Below are 21,582 nucleotides of genomic sequence, written 5' to 3'. Positions count from 1 at the left end.
AAATGCGTGAAGTAACCGAAGAATGCTCACGCATTGAAACGCTGCCCAATACTCCTGAATTGTGTAGGCCATCTTTAATGCGTTAGCATTAAGGAATATGTACACTGTCCATAGCCATCTTGCTGCCACTAGATAGTGTACTCTGTTTACTTTCTTTGGTGTTTCACCCTCCTTGGCCTTTTCCCCCTGTGCAGTGTAGTCAAACCAAACTACCTCTGGTTAAACTTCCCTAACTTCTTATGCGTTAACATTTTTAGAGACCTTCATGTACTTTCCGGAGGACAACAGTTTACTTTTGAATCCATGTATGTTTGTAGCTGACTGTATTTCCGCCTACCTGAGTCACTGGCTTATCCGTGATCAAATTGGTAGCTTATAGGGCTGCTGTGTTGACAGAACAGGTTTCGAAACCAACCTTAAGGTAAACTCGGGTCGCCGAGTATGTGGCAATGCGTGCATTCGTGGCGCTCCTCAACCGAGCTCTTTCACGCCTACATAGGTCGCTGTAGATGCGGAACGGGGTAGGCACTGCACTTCGAATGAACGCTTTGACGCCGACTTAGAGCACTGCGTGAATGACACTCTGTTGTTTGTCTTCACTGTAGTACTTTTTTGATGCAAATTGAGTCATTCGGCATATGCCAATTGGTGTGAACCGCTGTTCATTGAACGTTCTTGGCGCCAACTGGAGTAACCAGTTTTGTGCTACTGGGAATGCGTCGCTGTACAACGAAGAAAAAAAAAGATCCCTTAAACTGGTGCTGAGTGGAGTCGAAGCTGTGTCACAAGGCTCCTCAAGGACAGCAACGCTACACATTAACAGGCTGCGCCACAAATTAACTGGGGATATGCCGATCTTTAATGAATCTCTGGCCAACCTGGGTCAATGAGCATCTGACACTGAGTGCGCGGTAAGTGAGAGAACAATTCTCAGTGTTCGCAGGGACAGGCGAGGCCCGCCTCTCGCCTCCGAGACCAGGCGCGGTTTTCTCGGCAGTGCAACCAGATGGCGCCACATGTCCAGGAAGAAGCGGAAGAAAGAAGCTCGGTTTCCACATTACGCTTGCGTAGCGTTCGCACGCACCGACGCTCTATGCATTTCCGAGGCCACGTGCAGGCCTCACGGCGGCTGCGCTAGATGGCACCGCGAGCTTTTAGGGAAGCACGAAAGAGAATTGAAACTGCAGTACACGCCCCATACATAACTGATTTTAACGGCGGCTATAGGTTGTGTCGCAATATTGATTCAACGCTAATTGCATTGCGGTCGACGTTCATCCGCAGATGGGTTTCACGTAATTTTTAAATGTGTCAGCATTTCTGGAGTGCTTGACCCACTTTTCGGGTGCCAACTATCTATGATGGCATCTATGCTTGCGTCTGTGTATGTCTGTATCTAGCCGTTTTACCCCCTGCCTGCGTCGCTGGGTAGCCCGTAGACCAATGAGTAGTGCATATCCGCTCTACAACAGTAGTGCAGTAGTGCAACAGTAGTGCATAGTGCAGTAGTGCATATCCGCTCTACAACAGATATCTTTCACACCGACATGGGTCACTGTAGATGAGTGACATTGTACGTATCGCTCTTTGAAGCTCTTTCACATCTACTCGGAGAATTGGGTGCGTGCCACTCGTCTCTGTCGGTCTTCAATGAACCGTCTTAAAGCGAAGCTTTCTATGTCTCACTGATTCGTCCGTGAGCGCCGAAAGCCCATTGCAATGAAAGACAATTCATACATCTGTGTAGAACACTACAGTTTACATTCGCACACTGCGCCAGCGTCGACTGGCCGGCCAGACGCTCAGTGGCAGATAACGGCGCGAAGCGACGAGCTCAGCAAGAATAGCACATGCGCACAAAGTTAACTGGACGCGCAAGTTTCGTCTGCTAGCATGACACCACACCTGTCTTGATTAACTGAGCTTTTCTGCTTATCGGAGACCGCAAGAGACCTTTGCCGCATAAGATGTACATAATGGATGACTGCTAACTTTTTTAGATTTCCGATTTGTGTTTGGGGTGCTTGCCCATTTTTTATTTTCTTCACTAGCCCTTCACATATTGACACAATAAATTTAGGAAAACTGTCCTTCTTTAGACGAGTAAGTTGTTGCAAAAAGGTCGGATTGGTGAGGTGGTGGCATGACTTTCTAGTTCGGAACCTAAACACGTCATAGCAATTCCTCTTTTCACTGTACATGACTGTACTGTACTTTCACTGTACTTTCACTGCACTTTCACTGTACTGTACATGTATATCAGATGCGGCATGGGTTAAAGAAAACATCCATGAAATATGGTGTTCAAGTCGTTTTTTCAGCAAAAAACTCGTTCAACAAGACTTGCAATCTTGTCCATAGATCTAAACAAGCGTCCAAGGCTTTGCGCTGCGTCAAACACTTGGGGAAACTCGTGACATGCTCGGTGGGAGTGGTCTAAGCCGTTCCACTTTCGTGCGGCAAAAAGTACTTTGGGCAAATGGGACGCTGCCTTAACATCCGTATTAAGGAGCCCCAAGGTGCTATGAAGAATGCAACAGGCTCGAATCTGGCCGTGTATTGTAGATTGTATTGTATTGTATTGTAGCCGTGTATTCCTTATGCAAACCTTTGTTTGAACAAACCGAAATATTGTATAAAAATATGAATCAAATCAACCGCGATATTGTGGAAGCCTACTTCATTCATGTAAACTCAGGCGCATACGTCAGCCAGACATCTATCGCTCTGCAGGGTAAAGAAACTGAGTTTTTGAATGGCAAGATACGCTAACACTCTTTCACTCTTGTAAGCGTCATTTTACATGTGTTTACATTTTCTGCATATTTTAGTCACTTGTTTGAAAAAAATAAACCAGTAGCTAGCTGGCGTTCGCATCGTGTACTTCCTTTTGTCTTTCATCCGGGTTGCCCAGCCCCTCCCTAGGAACATGCTCAATCACCAACTCGCCCATCTTCCCGTGTAGAGTCGTCCCTGAAAGTGTGAGTGCATGCATGTAATCAACAGCTACATGATCTAAAATATAGCTGATGCATGTTAACGAAATGTGCCTTCATTCAACTTAAACGTTCAAAAAATACAATCTAAACAAACAATCAAATGATATATGCATAGCATAGGGTGGCTCAGCATTTTTTGGGTTCGTTGCGTGGTCGTTGGCTTTCGAATTTGATTCACTTCGCATTAGGGGAAAGCTTCGCGTTCAACCACCTTTCTTTAAGAAAGGGGCTTTGATTTTTTCATACAAGCTTGCGTCACTGGGTATGCGCTAGGAGGTGTGTGCTACGTGGTACTCTTCAAGGAACGACTTTTGACGCCAACTTAACTAGGTACATGCCGGTGGGAACGAGGGGTAAACATATCCAATGCTGAGAGGAATCAAATCCGCGTCTCAAGGTTTCATCAAGGACAGCAACCCAAGGAGTCAGCAGGCTGCGCCATAAATCCACTGGGTATGTGTGAATGCCTTTCACACCAACTTTTTAATGATTCGCGTCATGAATGCACTGGGTATGTGCCAGTCTTCAATGAACCTCTAGCGAACTTGTTCACTCAACAAGTGCCGCTGAGTGTCCGGCGAGGAAGGGCACAATTCTGAGTGTTCACAGATACCCAAGCGCCACGCTTCTCGTTTCGGAGACCACGTGCATGCATTGTGGCGGTGGCGCTAGATCGCACCGAGTGTTCTCAGAGAAGTGCCAGCGAGGCATCCCACAGCAGTATACACGCCATATACATAACTCGTTTGGACGGTGAAAAATACGTTGTGTCGTGATACTGATTCTTTGCTAAATGCATTGCCGTCAATAGTGATCACGATATGGGTTCTGCCAAATTTTTTCTTCTGCATTTTTTTCGCTCTGTCCACGTGAACCCCCTACGCTAGCCCGCACACGTCTGACAATTTCCGACTTGCAGAAAGTTTGTTTGTCGTGAGCTTATAATGCTTCGGTGGTTGCCTGACAATAATATGTTGGGCGTGGCATGCGCGCAGTGCTTCTGGACAACAGCTCTGCAAGCGACCAGGAAATCGAGGATGGAAGCTGGGAACTGCGCTCTCGAGACCGTGAGTATACAGCAGAGCCCACAGTATGTGCTTTCCTAGCTGAAGTAATGCTGTTAGAATTGTTTCTGAATACTTCATTCATACTACCAGTGAAAAGTTAGACGGGCCAGTAACAGGAGACGGAGCTGCATCAGTAACACTTCTGTTGACATCCCAGACAGAACTAGAGTATGTTAGTCATAGGCTGAGTAAAACGCGTGCCTGTTAGTAATCATAGGTCTTATAGCGCTTGCTTTTTCTGGATATGACATATGTAAATTCTAGATTTAGTTCAATGTTGGCGGTGTCGGAGCTTCCGCTTTGTTGCGTCAAATTTTACTCTAGTAACACGCATCGAAATTTACGTTGATAATATGAGGTGGATTCGTCTGCGATACATCATTCACTATGCTCAAGCTCGGATAGCTGCAGAAGTGAAATAGTGAGGTTGATTCTGGTGCGCACATCAGCCTACACGCAGCTTAGAAAGAAGAGCTATTAAGTATATGCAATAAACGCTCGCGTATACTGCCTGCGAATTCGGTAAAATTGAAGTTGGACTACGAGCTTCAAATTTCGTCACAAGGACTCTAATCCATGCTAATCGTCGTTCAGCTGAAACGTGCGCTTTTCTTTTATGTTTATGTTTACGTGGGCTCGTTTGTAATAATGACTTTATCTAGGAATAAATCTAGGCCGGCGGAAATTGGGGCGACAACGTCATCATGAGAAGAATCATGTTTTCCTTATGTATGTGGGAGGATAGCGCCAGGCATGTCTCTCTATAACTAGTGTGAACCTGATGCTATTGTTTCGCACACGTATTCTGCTAACAGCCGTGTTGTGCCTGTTTAGATCAGGCGCATTAGTTTGACCATTTCTGTTACATTTCTATTCGTACTCAACGAAGAAACCCGTCCGTCTGTCCATAATGTACAAGACAGATAGATAAGCAGCCAATTAGGTGATAAGTATGATAAGGAGCGATGATGAGTTATTGGAATCTAATCACAGTTTATAATGCTGCGCCTAGAAGGGATAAGGTGCTAAAGGGCGATAAGGGCCGGTTCAATTGTGGTCGGATCAATTCTAATAAGGCCAGAAAACCGATAAGCATTGATATGGGTCAAAAAAGTGCAATGAGGTTGATAAGGACCAGTAACGGTTTGATAAGGACTGCATCAATTGAGACAGGGTAGAGACCAACCGATAAGCGTTTATAAGGCTTGGATCTGGTCTGAAAGGTTGATAACGACCGATAAGGGTTGATAAGAGTTGATACTGGTCGGATCAAACTTCGTAACGCTGATAATGACACCAGGCTGCGTGGAAATTAACGAGTGGCACAATGATTGCGCTTGCTTAGACAAATCCCCGAGAAGTTCCGACGTGAATTTTTAGAGTTTTCGCAGCTTTAAAACACAACAGGAAATAACATTCTGTCCTATTTTGGGAGGTCCTGTAGTCCAACGTTCTGTTGCATGACATCTGCTGCCTGACGTCTGTAGTCATACGTCCTGTAGTTTGACATCCTGTACTTGATCAATACTTAATAAAATACACAAGAGAGATTTCTTCAGGACCATGTAAATATATTAGCGTAAAAAAAGTAACGAAAGCTTATCAGGCGGGGATTTCAACGTATGACCTAACGCTTCCGAACCCAGTATCTTACCGCTGCACCACGCCGAACGACAATATAATGTTTCCGAACACAGTATTTTACCACTGCGCCGTGCCGAACGACGATATAACGCTTCTGAACCCAGTATCTGACCACTGCAGCACACCGAACGCGATTGTCCTCTCACATTTCGAACGCGTCAACAGTGAATATCTGTCTGCCCTTGTGTTTAAATTTGTACGTCGATATCGAGCATGTGCTTTCTCTCCACCATGTGAACCGGCGCTTTTCTACAGAAAAGCAAAAGTGTTGTTACTATCGACAGCTACACCCTTCAATAAAATATTACGGACCATGAAATCTGATAATTATCTGAATATCTTCGCAACCTCACAACGCAGCCTAGTATTTGCATTTATGACCTCGACTAGAATATGCTAACAACAACACCGTCGTGTACTGTTTTACTAGCTATATATAGTGCTACAGGCCGCTCGAGAATTGAACGTTTTCTGAGATCCGGTGGTCCGTAAACTTTTGTGGTCGGGTGTATCGCGCGAAGTGCTAGAACATTGATTGCCTTTAATATATACATGGTGTTTCACGTAATTTGAACCAAGGATTAAAAAAGGTGGTTAACCGCAGCTGTGTGAACCTAACGACAATTATTGAACCATTTTATTATTCACTTTAGGGCCAAGTGCGGTTCGTTACGTTGTAGAGGGGTTTTAGAAAACACCGATGTAACTTTTACAGCTAAGCTGTTTACCTGACGGACCTGTATGAAGGAGCCGTATGCGTGGTGTAAGAGTTGGGGTCGTACGTTTAAAAAGTGGTAGCTAGCCCATGCCGCCATCCGACTCATCCATGCTAAGGACATGGTTGAAGGGAGGAACTTTTCCTCATCGAGAAATAGGTACGGAATTTATTTACCGCCTTTACACGAAGACTGGAGAACGTTACATTTTATCAGTCTAGCATGACTGAAGCGAAGCAGACACAGCAGCCGAAAACGGCTGCTTAAAACCCCTCGGTGCTCCGTGCCATCCAACCTTCATCCAGTCGGAGCGTTCAAAGCCGTCGAAGGACCCACCTTTGAGGGAGAGGGTTCACGCACACACTTCCGCACTTTTCTTTCACTGAGCACACCGAGCGGAGATCGTCCTCGTAGACAGGGGTTGTCCTGCTTGTCTCAAGATGGCTCTTCTTGATTCCAGAACTGACTCCGCAGTTCTGCAGCGGGACCTGACAGAGTCATGTATGACATGATCAAAAACTTACACACTGACACACAAGTTACACACCTCACAATTTTCAACACTATTTGGGCTGCCGGATGCCATCCATCTACATGGAAAGAAGCGATTGTGGTTCCTGCCTTGAAGCAGGGTAAAGATCCTTCCTTGGCGGCAAGTGATCGCCCGATTTGTCTGTGGAAGCTTTTTGAAAAAACCAATAATCGTAGATTCATATATTTCCTTGAACTCAACAATATACTTGATCCCTATCAATGTGGCTTCAGAGAAGGGCGGTCCACAACTGATCACCTTGTGCGCAATGAAGGATATATTCGCGATGCGTTCGTGAGGCAATAGGTACACAAACAGCTTTTCTTATCGATATTTCTCGATATGGAGAAGGCGTATGACACAATGTGGCGTTACCGGATATTGCGAGTCTTGTCGGGAATGGGCATCCGTAGAAATTTGCTAAATATAATAGGAAGCTATTCGTCGAATCGCATCTTCCGCGTGAAAATCGATAACCTGTTATCACGACCTCTTGTATAAAAAACTGGTGTACCCCAGGGAGGCGTGCTTGGCTGCACGCTCTTTATCGTGAAGATGAACACGCTTCGTTCTTCATTACCACTGGCCATTTTTAAGTCCGGCTTCGTGGACGGCATTCAAATAGGCGTCCAAGTGGGCAGACAAAAGTGGATTTAAAATCAACCGCCACAAAAGGTCGTGTGCTTTTTTCACAAGAAAGAGAGGTCTGGTTCCAGATCCTTGTGTAGAAATGTTTGGACAACAAATACCTATCAACAAAGAGCATAAATTACGAGGTATTATGCTTGACTCCAGACTTACTCTCATTCCACACATGAAATATCTTTAAAAAAGTGTCTAAAAACAATGTACAAAAATTAAATTCCACGCAATGCAGTGACAGTACAGGAAGTGCAGTGAGAGGAAGTGTTTGGTGAATCTTTATAAGAGCCTTATTCGATCGCGATTAGTATATGGTGTCATCGTATATAACTCTGCCTCTCCGAGCGCGCTAATTATGCTAGATCCTGTCCACCATCTAGGTATCCACTTAGCCACTGGCGCTTTCAGGACAAGCCCTGTTGAAAGCTGATACCCAGAATCAAATGAATGGTCACTCCATCTGCAGAGAACTTGCATAGGCCTCACATATTTTTTTCAAATACACTCCAATCATGAATATCAATGTTTTAATACCGTTAATGATATGACGTGTGCTACACTTTTCCGTAATCGTGCCTCTGTAATCTCGCTGTGTGAGGGGAGCTTAGCGATGAAATGCATGTCCCACTCCTCGAGCATCGCTTGAATTATGAGGTTTTACGTGCCAAAACCACTTTCTGATTATCAGGCACGCCGTAGTGGAGGGCTCCGGGAATTTCGACCACCTGGGGATCTTCAACGTGCACCTAAATCTAAGTACACGGGTATTTTCGCATTTCGCCCCCATCGAAATGCGGCTGCCATGGCCGGGATTCAATCCCGCGACCTCGAGCATCGCTTAATGCATCCAACCAAGCTGTTACCTCCTTGGGAGTGACAGGTTGTAGAATGCGACATAGCCTTTCTAGAAGTCACAAAGCATGCATCAGAGGTCGAAATCCGAGTGCATTTCCTGGAACACCCGTACAAGCACTCCTTTACGGAGTTCTACACAGACGCATCAAAGTCACATGCAGAGATGTCCTATGCAGCCGTCCATCCTTCCATCCTTTTTGGAATCCGATGTACAACACCCGGAAACAACTATCTTTACGGCTGAGGCCCATACTCTATTGCAGGCTGTGAAGCATATTAGGAAATCAAAACTCCAAAAAGCAGTTATATATACAGACTCCCTATGCGTCGTGAAGGCCTTGATGCTACTCTGCAAGCATAAAAATCGAGAACTTAATGAACTATACTCCGTCCTGTGTAAAGTGTATATGTCTAACCAGCATGTCATTATCTGCTGGGTGCCTGGCCATTGGGGCATCGAGAGTAATGTTCTGGCGGACATGATGGCCACGTCAATTGTATAGCGAGCTATTAATCCTACTGCTGCGGTCGCTGCCACAGATCTCAGGCCTTTCTTACGAAGCAAACTGCGAAACCACTGGCAACGCTTGTGGGACAAATAATAAGCTACACGTATTAAAGCCACCATTAGGTTTTTGGCCCTCAATGAAATCCGGCGAACAGATGTCCTGTTCTGTCGCCTCATATTGGGACACACATTTGGCACCCATAATTTAATACTTACTGGAAATGAATCTCCAACCTGTCGTAGATGTGGTGAGATGCTGACCACCCTCCACTTCCTCCTGGAGTTTCGGAAAGCCGAAGCTGAGAGAAAGAAACATTTTCCTCTTGCATACCTTTATTGCGTCCCTCTTCACGCGAATATGTTTCTTGGTAAAGAACCGCTTTTTCACACTAAAGCAGTCCTCGATTTCCTGAATGATGTTGTCCTACGTGTGATAAGCCCATTAAATTCGTAGTGCATCCTCTTTCGAGACGATGCCGCTGTGATAGTTGTGTTGTATAGCACATACCTCCAGGCCTTTGTGTTTCAAGGGCTCTAATGAGGCAGTAGTGCTCCAGCCAATTTTAGCATGAGATATATTTTGGATATCGTTATCATTCTCTTGCAAGGCATCTTAATGCTCAAAGTACCCGTAATTTGTCATCGTCATATATTTATTACACATAAATTTTACGCACTTTACAGCGACTATATTTAAGGCCCCTTTAAGCCACGTCACACGAACTTCATAGAAATCATAACTGCATTGCAAACTTGCGCCGCTAAACACCGCAGATTCATTCATTCGGGAAGCGTTATCTGACGCTATGCTAAAAGTTAATTTCAAGAAGAATGCGTTCTTCAAGACTAAGGTGCCATTTCTTAGCAGACTTTTGGACGAAACTACGAAGAATACGAAAGAAAAATCGGTAACTCGCACAGAAAAACTAGTGAAGCGGTACGTTATACACTCACTTCGTGTGTTTCTAGGCTTGGCGGACTATTTCAGAGCGTTTACTCAAGATTATGCTCTGAAAAGCCGTTGTCTGACAAGACTGACTCAGGAGGATGTTCTATTTTGTTGGACAGAGGAATGTGATGACGCCTACTGAGAATTGGTCCGAATCATTTCTTATGATCCTGTGTTGTGCTTACCAGACTTAGCGCTGCCCTTTGAATGGAATACCAATGCATCTCAGTATCAAACGGGAGCAGTCTTGTATAAGAGAGATTCATCACGACTACAAAACCAGCTGCTTCGTGTAAGTGGATACTACAGCTACACATTCAACAAAACCGAATTGAAGTATACCATGACAGAATAAAGACTTCTTACCATTTTAAAATTCGTCCGCTTTTCCGTCCCCATTTGGAAGGTGCAAAGTGCAAGCTGTTCACAGATCATGCAGCACTAACGCACATATTGAAGATCGTCGAACTGAAAGGAAAGATTGCCCGTTGGGTGGGTGAAGTTCAGCAATTTGCTTTTGAAGACGCGCGTCGGCCGGGAGCTTCTATGAAGGGCGCTGATGCAATGTTGCAATTAGCCTAACAGCTAATTCGGTGTGGTTAAGCTTCCAGACAATCATGAAGAGGCAAATGTTGCAAGGATGTGGGAAGGAACTGAGGCTTGGCAACGTGCTAAAGATGGACCAGTTCCAGTTCCTACTTCCTTGGTTCCAAAATATTGGTACTGTATCATGATAGCCCCGAATCAAGAGGTCATGATGGCTTGTGGAGAACCTACATGAAATTAACAAAAAGGTGCTCATGGCCTCGTATGAAGCAAGAAACAAGACTATGTTTGATCATGTCATACATGCCAGATTAACAAAGTAAAATTTAAACAAGTGACGCAAGAAATGGTTATACCACAATATTCTAACACGACTTTGGAGGTTATTCATCTAGACTTCGTGGAACTACGAAAAAGTCAAAAGGAGTTAAGAAGACAAGCCTTCCTGTTGGGCACTGATGAGTGCAGCAGGATGATTGCAGAAAAACCTGGTGAAGAAGATGCAAGTAGGGTAATTTCATTTATGAACAGGAAAATGTTTGGCAATGTAAAAGTAATTGTCTCCGACAGTGGACCTGCTTTCCGAAGTCACCAGCTACAGGAATGGGCTGAAAAATGTAACATCAAGTTCCGGTTCACTGCACCCTATCATCCCGCCTCAAATGGGCTAGCTGAAAGGGCTATCAGGAACATCAAACAACACATTAGCACTTATCCAGCATTCCCAGGTGGTTGGAAATGTCGCCTGGAAGCGGCACTAGCTCACCACAGCTGCTCGTATACAACTGGCCTGGGATGCACTCCCCTATTCGTTGCAACTGGGACACCACCTTATCTGTGTGCCGATATAAGGCTTGGCATTGACAAGAGCATGAAGCTTACAGAAGTAGCAAGAACTCAATATAGTAGATCAAGGTATCGTGAAAGAATGAATAGAAATTTCGCGAAGAGGCAAAGTACAACGTTATCAACACTCGACGTCGATGACTTCGTACTTGTAAAAAGAGAACGAAGCCTGAACGCGGTCTATAACGGGCCATTTCGTGTGATCAAGACGGCAAGTCAGTAGGACACTTCAAGACCAGATGATAATTTGGTCCCCATGACACCATGGAATTCGCTGCTATTGGAAATATACTCAACTATCATCCCAGGAGGGATGCAAACAATGCTGGCGGAAATGAAGCCATCCTATGATTGCCGGCAAATAGCAGAAGTTCAAAGAAGACAAGGGGCAGGGGAAGAAAAGAGAATAAAGAAGAAATGCGATAGAACAAAATGGAGTCTGTGTTGTGCAGCTACTAAGTATAGTTCTATTACAAATAAAAATCGTTGTAAGTATTACAACAGAAATCGTTGAAGAATTTTCCCAGTTTGTCAGACTATCCGGTACCCCAGCGGGCTGAGCCATACTTGGCAAGCTGGGACGTTACCCCACGGTCGTCAGTCTCGACGCTGTGAAGCTGCCCAACGACGTAAGATCCAAGATTTACATACACCGGATGCCACACAATATGCATCCCACTCACAACGAAGGACGAAGACGAGCCAGGGGTAAAGCTCTGCTCGCCAGTGCCCGCTTGAACAAGGACCGAACATGCTTCATAGACGCTGCTTCGTACGTTCAAGAAGAGGCCTTCTCCTCCGTGGTCATCGGCTGTGATTCCAAAATCCTTAGCTGCGCTACCATCCGCACTTCTAATTCCAGCGTTGCAGAGAAGGTTGCTATTGCTCTTGCATTGACGGACACATGACTCGATTTATTCAGATTTCAAGGCCGCTGTTAGGGCCTTTCAGATGGGAATGGTGGCTCCCCAGGCCCTACGTATCATCCAAAGTGCTAAAGACATGAAAGATCACTCTTTGGCCTGGTTCCCTGCGCACCTTGAAACCATTGAGGGTGCCTCGATCAACCCCAACGAGGAGGCGCACTCGGCTGCACGAGGTTTGACTGACCGTGCGCTGGGTAACGCGTCCTCTCCTGGGCGACCCGAGCCTCTCTGCTCATACAACGAAATTTGCAAACATAATTATCTATCAAGAAGACTTCTCCTTTTGGCGCACTCCTCGCTGTGCAGGGCCCAGGCAGTCACTCTAAGGCTTCTGCAAACAAGCGCTTACCCGAGCCCCGCGGCGCTGCACACAATGTATTCCGAACGGTTTCCAAGCCCGGACTGCCCTTTGTGTGGTGATTATGCGGACTTCGAACATGTCCTGTGGGGCTGCGCCTCTGCCAGTCCCCCTTTCACCCAAGAGGAAATGATGAGGCTAATTAGAGCCCAGGATTAGACCTCTCAAATCCTGGCAGTTCAGAGGGCTCGCGAGAGGGCCGTCAGGTTTCACCTGATGGTCCCCGAGTGGGCCTAGCGAGGTGACGTTGACTTTGCTTACGTCTATAGTGGACCAAATAAAGTTGTTTCCCTCACTCACTCACAAATAAATATAGGCAACCAAATGGATGAATGAATGAATGAATGAATGAATGAATGAATGAATGAATGAATAAATAGGTAAATTGTAGTAAATTGTCAGGCGTTTGAAGAAGTTGGGAAGTACTGAGCCTCCGGACCATAAGACATATCTAATCATATCGTCGACAAGGTTGAAATACACTATTGCCACGGGGAAATATTTTACCTATCTGTTTAGCCTCAAAAAGAGAGAAAACATATTTAATAAGAAGGGGGGGGGGGTGTCGGCAACGTCGTCCGCATCGCTAAGAGATGGATATCCTGTAGTTTTATCATTCATAGTATTATTATAGAAGCTCTGGTTCACATATTAGCTCCAGTTGAGACCTGCGTAATAGGAAGCACGTTTGGTTTTGTAGAGAGCGGTTGTTATGAATCGTGATCTACATGTTTTCCGCCGCGAGCAGTTTGCACATTTTGGACGGGTGTACTTCGTGAACGTGGGTAAATGTCGCTTGTTGTTGTGCCTGTTGCTTTAGCTGAAGTGACAAGAGTATTTTACAATTAGAAAGAATCACGGCAAACGGCCGCGTACGACATACGAGTACCGCGGATATCTGGTGACATTTACCGCGTTTTCATTTGTATGCTTTTTCGCGGAACAAGAGGACTGAATGGACGTTGCACTTGCACCTATCGTGGCAATAGCGCACTTGAGGATCAATATTTTGGCTTTGAGAAATACGGTTCACGAAGTAAGATGGCTATGGTTACTGACATGCTGCCGCATTTCTGCAGGTGTTCCCAGTGATTGTAAGGCCTCCGCATGCATGGACTACTGCAAGCAACTGGGCGCCCGGGGTGGATATTGCAGCACGACGAGCATCTACTGCGTTTGCATCAACCGTTAAACGCCGACGTAGAAAGGACAATATAAAGCTTCCGTGCATGTTCTCACTGTTCTGTGTTATTCTGGTATGTAATCAAACACAACACATAGTAAACAACACTGGTGGGCATACAGTGGAGAACTTACGAAAGTAGTTTCAATACGCATGAATTGAATATGTCACTTCGTAATACTTGAAAGAAATGCACTTGCTGAGAAAGAAAGGAATTAAATTATGATGGTACGGTAAGGTTCTTCTTTAAAACGGACATATCACGACTAGCCATGAATTAAAACCACAGGAATGCATTAATTCCGTATCTATCCTTGTTTACCGCACTGATGTAAATAATTGAAGCAAATTTAAAAATGATCAGTACAAGTGTAATTTGGGAGGCATGTATGCCCGTTTAACGTGTTCAAAAAGCACGATGACGAAAAACGTTAGACGATGGTAGCATAATACACCTCCGTTGTATCTGTTATTTCAGCTAGAGTATCGCTTAACCCCGTTCGATATCTAATCCACAGATTTGTCATCCTGTCCTTTAGTGTTACACCTGTCAATTTCCGTTCATCGTTCGCTCTAGCCTGTTTACCTTATCTGTTGACCCCCAAACTTCGGCGCCATACCTTAGCACAATAAACTATTATTATTTCACATATATTTCAAGGATGGCGGTAAACTTTCAGTCATGAGACGCTAACGCCTAACGTATTTGAGGAAAAGTGCCGTGGATTAGTTGGGCGGCATGACTTATTTTTATCTTTTCAGGTCTTACAAAAAGAAAAATTTAAGTGGCACGTACTGAGCAACAGAAAGTTGAATAGGGAATTTTTCAAGAGGGCCTCAAGTTTTCACAGTGACCTTTTTTACAGCGAAGCTGCTATGACTAGGATCTTGGGACTTATTCGAGGCGTAACGTCGATAGAAAACTCATCATGTATGACTCGTGCCCCCAAATGCAATGCACATACCCCCGTTAGTAATTTCCTGTAGTAACCCTAGGTATTATACGTGATACACGGACCCAGCTGCGTATGCAGAGGCGACCGGGCAACGCTACCAAAAGAGGTACGCCCTGGCAGTCGTGAATGCGATCCGCCAAGAGCAAATAACCGCGTCGGCCACGACGGGATCCCCCACCTTTGGTCGAAATGTTAGCAGTGGCGATCGCCCTCGCTCACGGAGAGCTTTCGCAAAGGGACTCGTTTGTGGTCACGGACTCCCGCAAGACATGCCGCATGTTTCTGAAGGGGCGCGTGACTGCGGCTAGTTCGCGGTAATTAACAAAGGTTTCAACCACCGTAATCGCCTACTATGGTGCCCGGGACACCTAGGGTACAAGGGAACGAACAGACTAACGTGTAAGCTCGAGGGTATACCAAGCGAGGGACGGCGTCCTCTTCTAACCCCAACTCGAGCTATCCCTCTCAAAATCCCATGAATATCAATGCTAAAGACATCATTGTTCATCAGCGTGGAGTCTGCAGAAAATACCCGCCGCCTCACCCACAGCTTAGCGGAGAAGAGGCTTTCAATTGACAAAAAAAAAAAAAAAACAGACAGACAGGTATTCCCCCATCTAAAATTGCAGGACGCCATGTATCCCACTCGCTATAGGGCCAGCTGCCCTTGGTGCGGTGGCATACGCACCCTAATAAATGTAACCTGGGAGTGCACTAAGTTCCGTAATAGGCCAAATAGCAATGCCATAATGGAGAAGTAGGAAGCACAGCTCGCCCGTTCCTACTGAAAATCCTTAATTAGCCATGTGAGGAAGGCGGCAGAGGCCTATCGCTGTATCGAAGAGGCTGTATCGCTCTTCAACCGAATAGTTGAGGCCATGAGCAGGCTGCGAGTGTATGCGGAAATGTGAAAATGTATGCCCAAATGTATGTTTGCCGGTCGATCCAAACCCGGACCGCAAAGACAACTCCAACGTCATCCCAGACCACCGAGCAAGCCACCGGCTACAGCAGCTGCCTCTGGAACAGGGACTTCTACCTGCGACGACCAAGAAGATCGTGGCCAAGAAGAGCTCCAATCACTGCGGGAAAGCCAGACCTGTCTACCGCCGATGCACGTACCACGAAATGAGACTACGAGAGTTCACACCAACGCTGCGCGCCCGCAGTAAGGTGAACGCCCTGGTGATATCGCCGACTACCTCGCCGCCACTCGGTCACGAGGCCACGACCTGTCGCTGTAGCGCCGACCATACGCTGGCCGAACCCGGGGCCGATCCGTCAGCCCATACCCGGAAAACTTAAAGCTGCAACTGATGGAGGTGCGGTTGCTCTTGACGAAAATCCTCCGCCACCAACGAAGATACCAAAAAGACTATCAGACGACATAAAGACACGCCGCCATGCCAAGGAAGCCTAGAAGCAAAGAATGCACAGGCCAAGGACTTTACGACGCGACGTACCAGCCACACATCAACTTGACGCAGCCGTGATTCGACGCCAAGTTCTAACTGCAACGCAAAACAAAGAGTCACCGACTTCGACGTGTTCCTCGACGGCCACGGAGTCACCGCATTTATAGACATAGGAGCCGAGTATTTCGTCGTGCGTGTACCCTTCGCCACCCAGTTGACGAAAGTTAAGGCTGCGTGGGGAAAGCCCCCACATTTGGAACGCTGGAGGTCACCTAATAACGGCGACTGAAATTTGCCCGGCAAGAATTACAGTTCATGACCGGACCTACCTTGCCACTTTCGTTGTCCTCAAACAGTGTTCACGGGACGTCATTATCGGCATGGACTTCTTGAACCAGCGCGGTGCAATCATCGACCTGAAGTAAAAGTCAATAACGCTATCTGAAGATCAAGCGATACTGCGAGCGAGCACTCCCAGTCATCATGCTTTGAGTGTACAAGAAGACCAAGTGAGCGTCGCCGCTAGCTCCAGCACTGTTATTTTCGTCGGCACCTAAACACCCGCAGACGTAGAAGTCGTCATGGAGCGCTACCAGCGTCTACTGCTAGACCATGAAATTTGCGCTGCAAGAGGAATCGCTCGACTTCACGGAGGGAAAGCGAAAGTGACGCTGACAAGCTTCAGCCATGAATTCGAGCACATGAACAAGTTCACGACGATCGCATACACTGAGGAAATTGGGGAAACGAGCAATGCGTTTGTCCTCTCGGATTCTGCCGCATATACCCCATGGCCATAGTTATCGAATCAGACATCGTCATAAGTCCTATCTCCCCCTGAGTGAACAGCAAGAGCCCAGAAGTATTCTCAGAGGAAAAAAGACTGCTTTTCGACATCATCAAGGATTATACCATCGCCAGTTGCAAAGCACCGCATAATAAGCAAAGAGTGCGCTCGACCACTCCATCAGAGTCATTAACGAGTTTTCATATGCGAACGTGAAGCTATTAGACAAGTCGACGAAATACTGCTCGACAACTTCATCCAGCCGTCGAAAAGCCCGTGGGCATCTCCTGTATTCTTGGTGAAGAAGAAGGACGAAACCCTATGTTTCTGCGTCGATTATCGTCGACTGAAAATGATCACGAAGAAGGACGTATACCCCCTCCCATCCAAAGACGACGCATTATATCGGCTTTGCAACACTGAATACCTCTACTTGATGAATCTCAAGACCGGCTGCTGGCAAATAGAAGTCGACGAGAGAGATCGCGAGAAAGCCGCCTTCGTCACGCCAGATGGCCTCTATGCCTTCAAGGTCTTGCATCTTGCGCCTGCAACGTTCCAGCGCGTGATGGACCCGGTATTAGCAGGATCGAAGTGGCAGACGTGTCTTGTTGGATGACGTCATCTTCGCGGGAAATTTTGCTGCTCACCTCAAGTGGCTTACGAAAGTACTAGAGGCTATCAAGTCATCTGGGCTCACTCTGAAGCCCGAAAACTACCGCTTCGCTTGCAATGAGCTTGTGTTCCTGGACCATGTCATGAGCATATGTGGAGTCCGCCCCGACCTGCAAAAGACAGCTGCCATTGCAAAGTTCTAGCAGCCCATCGACAAGAAGGCAGTGTGTAGATTCCTTGGCATGTGTGTCTACTACAGCGGTTTTATCAAGGGGATTTCACGCATCGCTGAGCCGCTGACACATGTAACCAAATGTGATGTCGAGTTCAAGTGGGAAACGCCACAAGCCGACGCATTTGAAGAACTCAAACGACATAGGGAGTCACCACCAGTACTTGCGGTCTTCGACAAAGGCGCCGATACAGAAATCCACACTGACGCCAGCAGCCTAGGTCTCGGCGCCGTCCTACTCTAGAGTAAAGACGGACTTAAACGGGCGATAGCTTACGCTAGCAGGTCGCTGTCGAAAGCATAAGGCAATTATTCTGTGACCGAAAACGAATTCTTCGCCACCATTTGGCCTGCAGCAAAATTCCGCCCTTATCTATATAGCAGGTATTTCAAAGTCGTCAGCAATCTTCACGCGTTGTGTAGGCTAGCGAACTTAAAGGACCCTTCAGGACGGCTGGCGCGGTGGAGCCTCAGACTGCAAGAATATGACAGCACTGTAATCTAGAAGCCCGGATGCCGATTGCCTATCACATGCCCCCATTGACTTGCCGCCGCGAGATGACGAGGATGACGACGCCTTCCTTGGAATAATAGGTGCGGAAGACATTCGCTGCACAGCAACGAGCAGACTTGGAGCTAAAAAGCCTCATCGAGTTTTTGGTAGGGAACACCGGCGTTTCCCTACGCCATTTAGGCGAGGGTTTTCTTCGTTCTCGCTTCAAAGAACCTGCTCTTAAAGAATAACTTCTCACCAGTGCACGTCAACTACCTTCTTGTTGTTCCTTCAGAGCTGCATCCAGAAGTATTGGAGGTCCTACATGATCTGACTACTGAGCACCTCAGGTTTTCCCGGGCGCTATGGAGGATACAGCAAAGTAGTACTGGCAGCGTCCTACCACCGACGTCACCTGTTACGTGATGAGATGTCGAGACTGCCAGTGACGCAAGACACCACCGAAAAGGCCAGCGGGGTTACTATAGCCAATCGAGCCTCCTTGCCAATCATTTCAGCAGATCGGCACAAACTTGTTGGGACCCTTTCTGACGTCAACATCTGGAAATAGGTGGGTCGTCGTGGCGACGGACTACCTCCTCCGCTTCGCTGAAACGAAAGCTCTGCCGAAAAGCAGTGCAGCCGAAGTGGATAAATTCTTGAGGGGGAAAATTCGGCTTTGACTTGGCGCTATTTCGGACCCTTTAAGATCATCCGCCATTGGTATGCTCGAATATGAGGTCGCGCGAGACGGCATTTCGCTATTACAGCGGCGCCACTCGCGACCTGAAGTAGGCCGCGTTGTGCGACTTATTTTATGCCAGTGCGACGCATTTTATACCAGCGCTGAACAACTTTGCGACTACGCATAGGTGGTCTTTGGACTTCATTTCTTTTCTGGACTGTGTTATTTTGGACTGCCTTTCTTTGTTGTTTCGTTACTTCTGTTTAATAAGTGCTCTTTTATGTTTCGCTCTCCTGTTATGCTTGTAGCATCGCTCCGATGCTTTGTGAGAGAGGGGCATTGACACGTGGACTTGTGTAACTTTTACGGGTGAGCTGTTTTCACCGTCTAACGAATGTTACCGCTCCGCAACGGGACGCGCCCGCAAGTATTGGAAGTTTCTCGAATGGTATCGATGGTTCTGTTGTCACCGAGGCTTGTGTAACCTGATTGCATGTGCGACGAAAATTGTGTAGGACTTTCGGAAAGACACGCGGGCACCACCGATTACTCTGGAACCTTCGAGGACTCGTGTATAAACGCCGGCGCGCTTGACCGGCGGATAAGACTTTTCGACAATCGCCGACCGTGTTACTACCACCTGACAATAATACACATTTGGCCTCCGTAAATGACGCGAAGTGCCATAAAATTGCTAACGCATTAAAAGTAACCTTGCAGCGAGTTATACACTTATTCGCTTTCTGAATACAAAAATCGCTATTTAAAAATACACAAAAGATAGCATGGCGCTTTGCTTTAGCAATAACGAGCAGAAGCAGTCGCGGAAAATACCGCGGAATGGATGTTGATAACCAGGAATTGAAGCCGAAGTAGATAACGTCTTGTTTATTTGACGCTTGCAAAAAAAAAAAAAAAGAAAGTGCAGGCGCGCGCTATTGTCCCCGCTCGCTTGTAACTTTCTTTCTCATCTTTTCATGAGCATAATATTTAACAGCTCCCGTACGAAAAATCTGCGTGTGCTTGCTTCTTTTGAAGACGCAAGCACACGCAGAAGCACACGCTTCTTTTGAAGACGACTGCTTCTGATATACCAGAGCTTGTCCACCAGATTATAGGTGGTACAGCATCTGTACCGGTCCCCACAACGCGATGCCATTAGAAGTGCTCACTTTGCATGAGCGAACTTTGTCGTCGTGGCCCGGAAATGCTCTGTCACTTGTCCCATTTTCCCCAACTGTCTTGATGATTTTAATTGTATCATCAGTACGGTGTCTCCAAGCTGCACTCACTGTGAGTGCCTAGTTGCATTACACTAAGCTGAACGAAGTTGTTGGAGCCACTTTCGTAGCCACTGGTACGAGAGATTGTTTACCACGTGTTAAAAATTTCGTTCAGCACGAAGTAATTCGTGCTCGACAAGTCTGGAGGAAACATAGTCAAACTGGCCCATGAGGAAATGACTTGACGTAAGCAGAGTTGATTACGAAGTTTCTGCATGCACAAATGTTATCAGTCGTAAATTTATCATCGCTTCATCTTGATCGACCGTGGTCGAAAATTTGTCAAAGTGAAAGAAATGATTTCCCTGTGTTTTATTTAATGTAAACTTCAGATATCAAATCAGTCGTTCCCGACATCCTCCCCACCAGGGAGCTTGTTCGGTGATAAATTTCGAAATAAGGCTGGGACTTAGGCAGTGGGATTGTACTTCATATGATTTCATTGACACATTAAGTCGCTGAATCCCCATTGATGCCTTGCTAAATGTCTTTGCGTTCTCAGAATGTACAATCATACCGATTCCTCGTCGTGCCACAAATGGTTTAAATGCTTGAAGGAATTTGCCGTCAGATTCGTGACAAGCTAGAGATAAACTGCTCTAATGCCTGCATACGTGGTGATGAGTATCTAACATATCTTCGTTGGTTCTTGATTATCTTCGTCTAGAAACAGACCGGCCAAAGTCGAGGCAATGACTTGGAATGTGAAGAGGGCTGAACATGGTCTGCCGTTAACGACGCGATGGGCTCCGAGTATAGCTTGCAGCAATATCGGCGGCAGACTGGAGTTCGCGAATTAATTTTTTAGAAGTTGCCTGACCCTCAGTACACAGAAACTGAGGCCACCATGTAAAAGTCGGTTTCCATCTTGACCAACAACTTTGTGTGTGCGTCTTAGGCAGGAAGCAAACACAGGGAGCTAACAATATCTGCCCTATGCGATCCAACCCAATCGCATTCTTCTATGAATTTGGTTATCAGTCCAATTACCATTGACAAGCCTTATAACACCGTCTTGCCACTCTTTGGTCCTAACTGGCCTTTCTCGATATATAAATTTCTGCATCATCACCATTACGGAACCTGCACCCTTGAGGTAACAATTACAATGCCACAGCCACTGGACTACCACGACGGATGATGAGCAGAACATTCAAGGGCAAATTGGTAATGAAATAATTTTGTTGAATGATCTGAAGTCGCAATGTTAAAACAAGTCTCCTTGACGGTAAGCGCAAGGCACGCGCATGAAAATTGGACACACGCAAATAAATTTGCCGGAGCAAACGATGCAGCTGGGACGGGATATGTGAACAATGACGTGAAAAAGCTTGCTCAAAAACTG

The 21,582-nt window shown here is 46.3% G+C and overlaps 1 protein-coding gene across 2 annotated transcripts in view; it reads left to right on the top strand.

The window, feature by feature from the left end:
* LOC140212799 (uncharacterized) overlaps nucleotides 1-13,826 on the top strand; it is a 29,019-nt gene extending 15,193 nt beyond the window's left edge. For both annotated transcript variants that reach the window (XM_055062433.2, XM_055062434.1), the window contains 2 exons: nucleotides 3,995-4,066; nucleotides 13,668-13,826. In XM_055062433.2, the coding sequence (XP_054918408.1) occupies nucleotides 3,995-4,066; nucleotides 13,668-13,780 (185 nt within the window). In that variant the 3' untranslated portion in view covers nucleotides 13,781-13,826. The remainder of the gene's footprint in view (nucleotides 1-3,994; nucleotides 4,067-13,667) is intronic.
* Nucleotides 13,827-21,582: the final 7,756 nt, after the last annotated feature.

The sequence above is a fragment of the Dermacentor andersoni genome, chromosome 10 (assembly GCF_023375885.2).
Source record: "Dermacentor andersoni chromosome 10, qqDerAnde1_hic_scaffold, whole genome shotgun sequence".
NCBI lineage: Eukaryota > Metazoa > Arthropoda > Arachnida > Ixodida > Ixodidae > Dermacentor > Dermacentor andersoni.
Note: the sequence above shows the minus strand (reverse complement) of the source record. Positions and strands in the feature narration are given on the sequence as shown.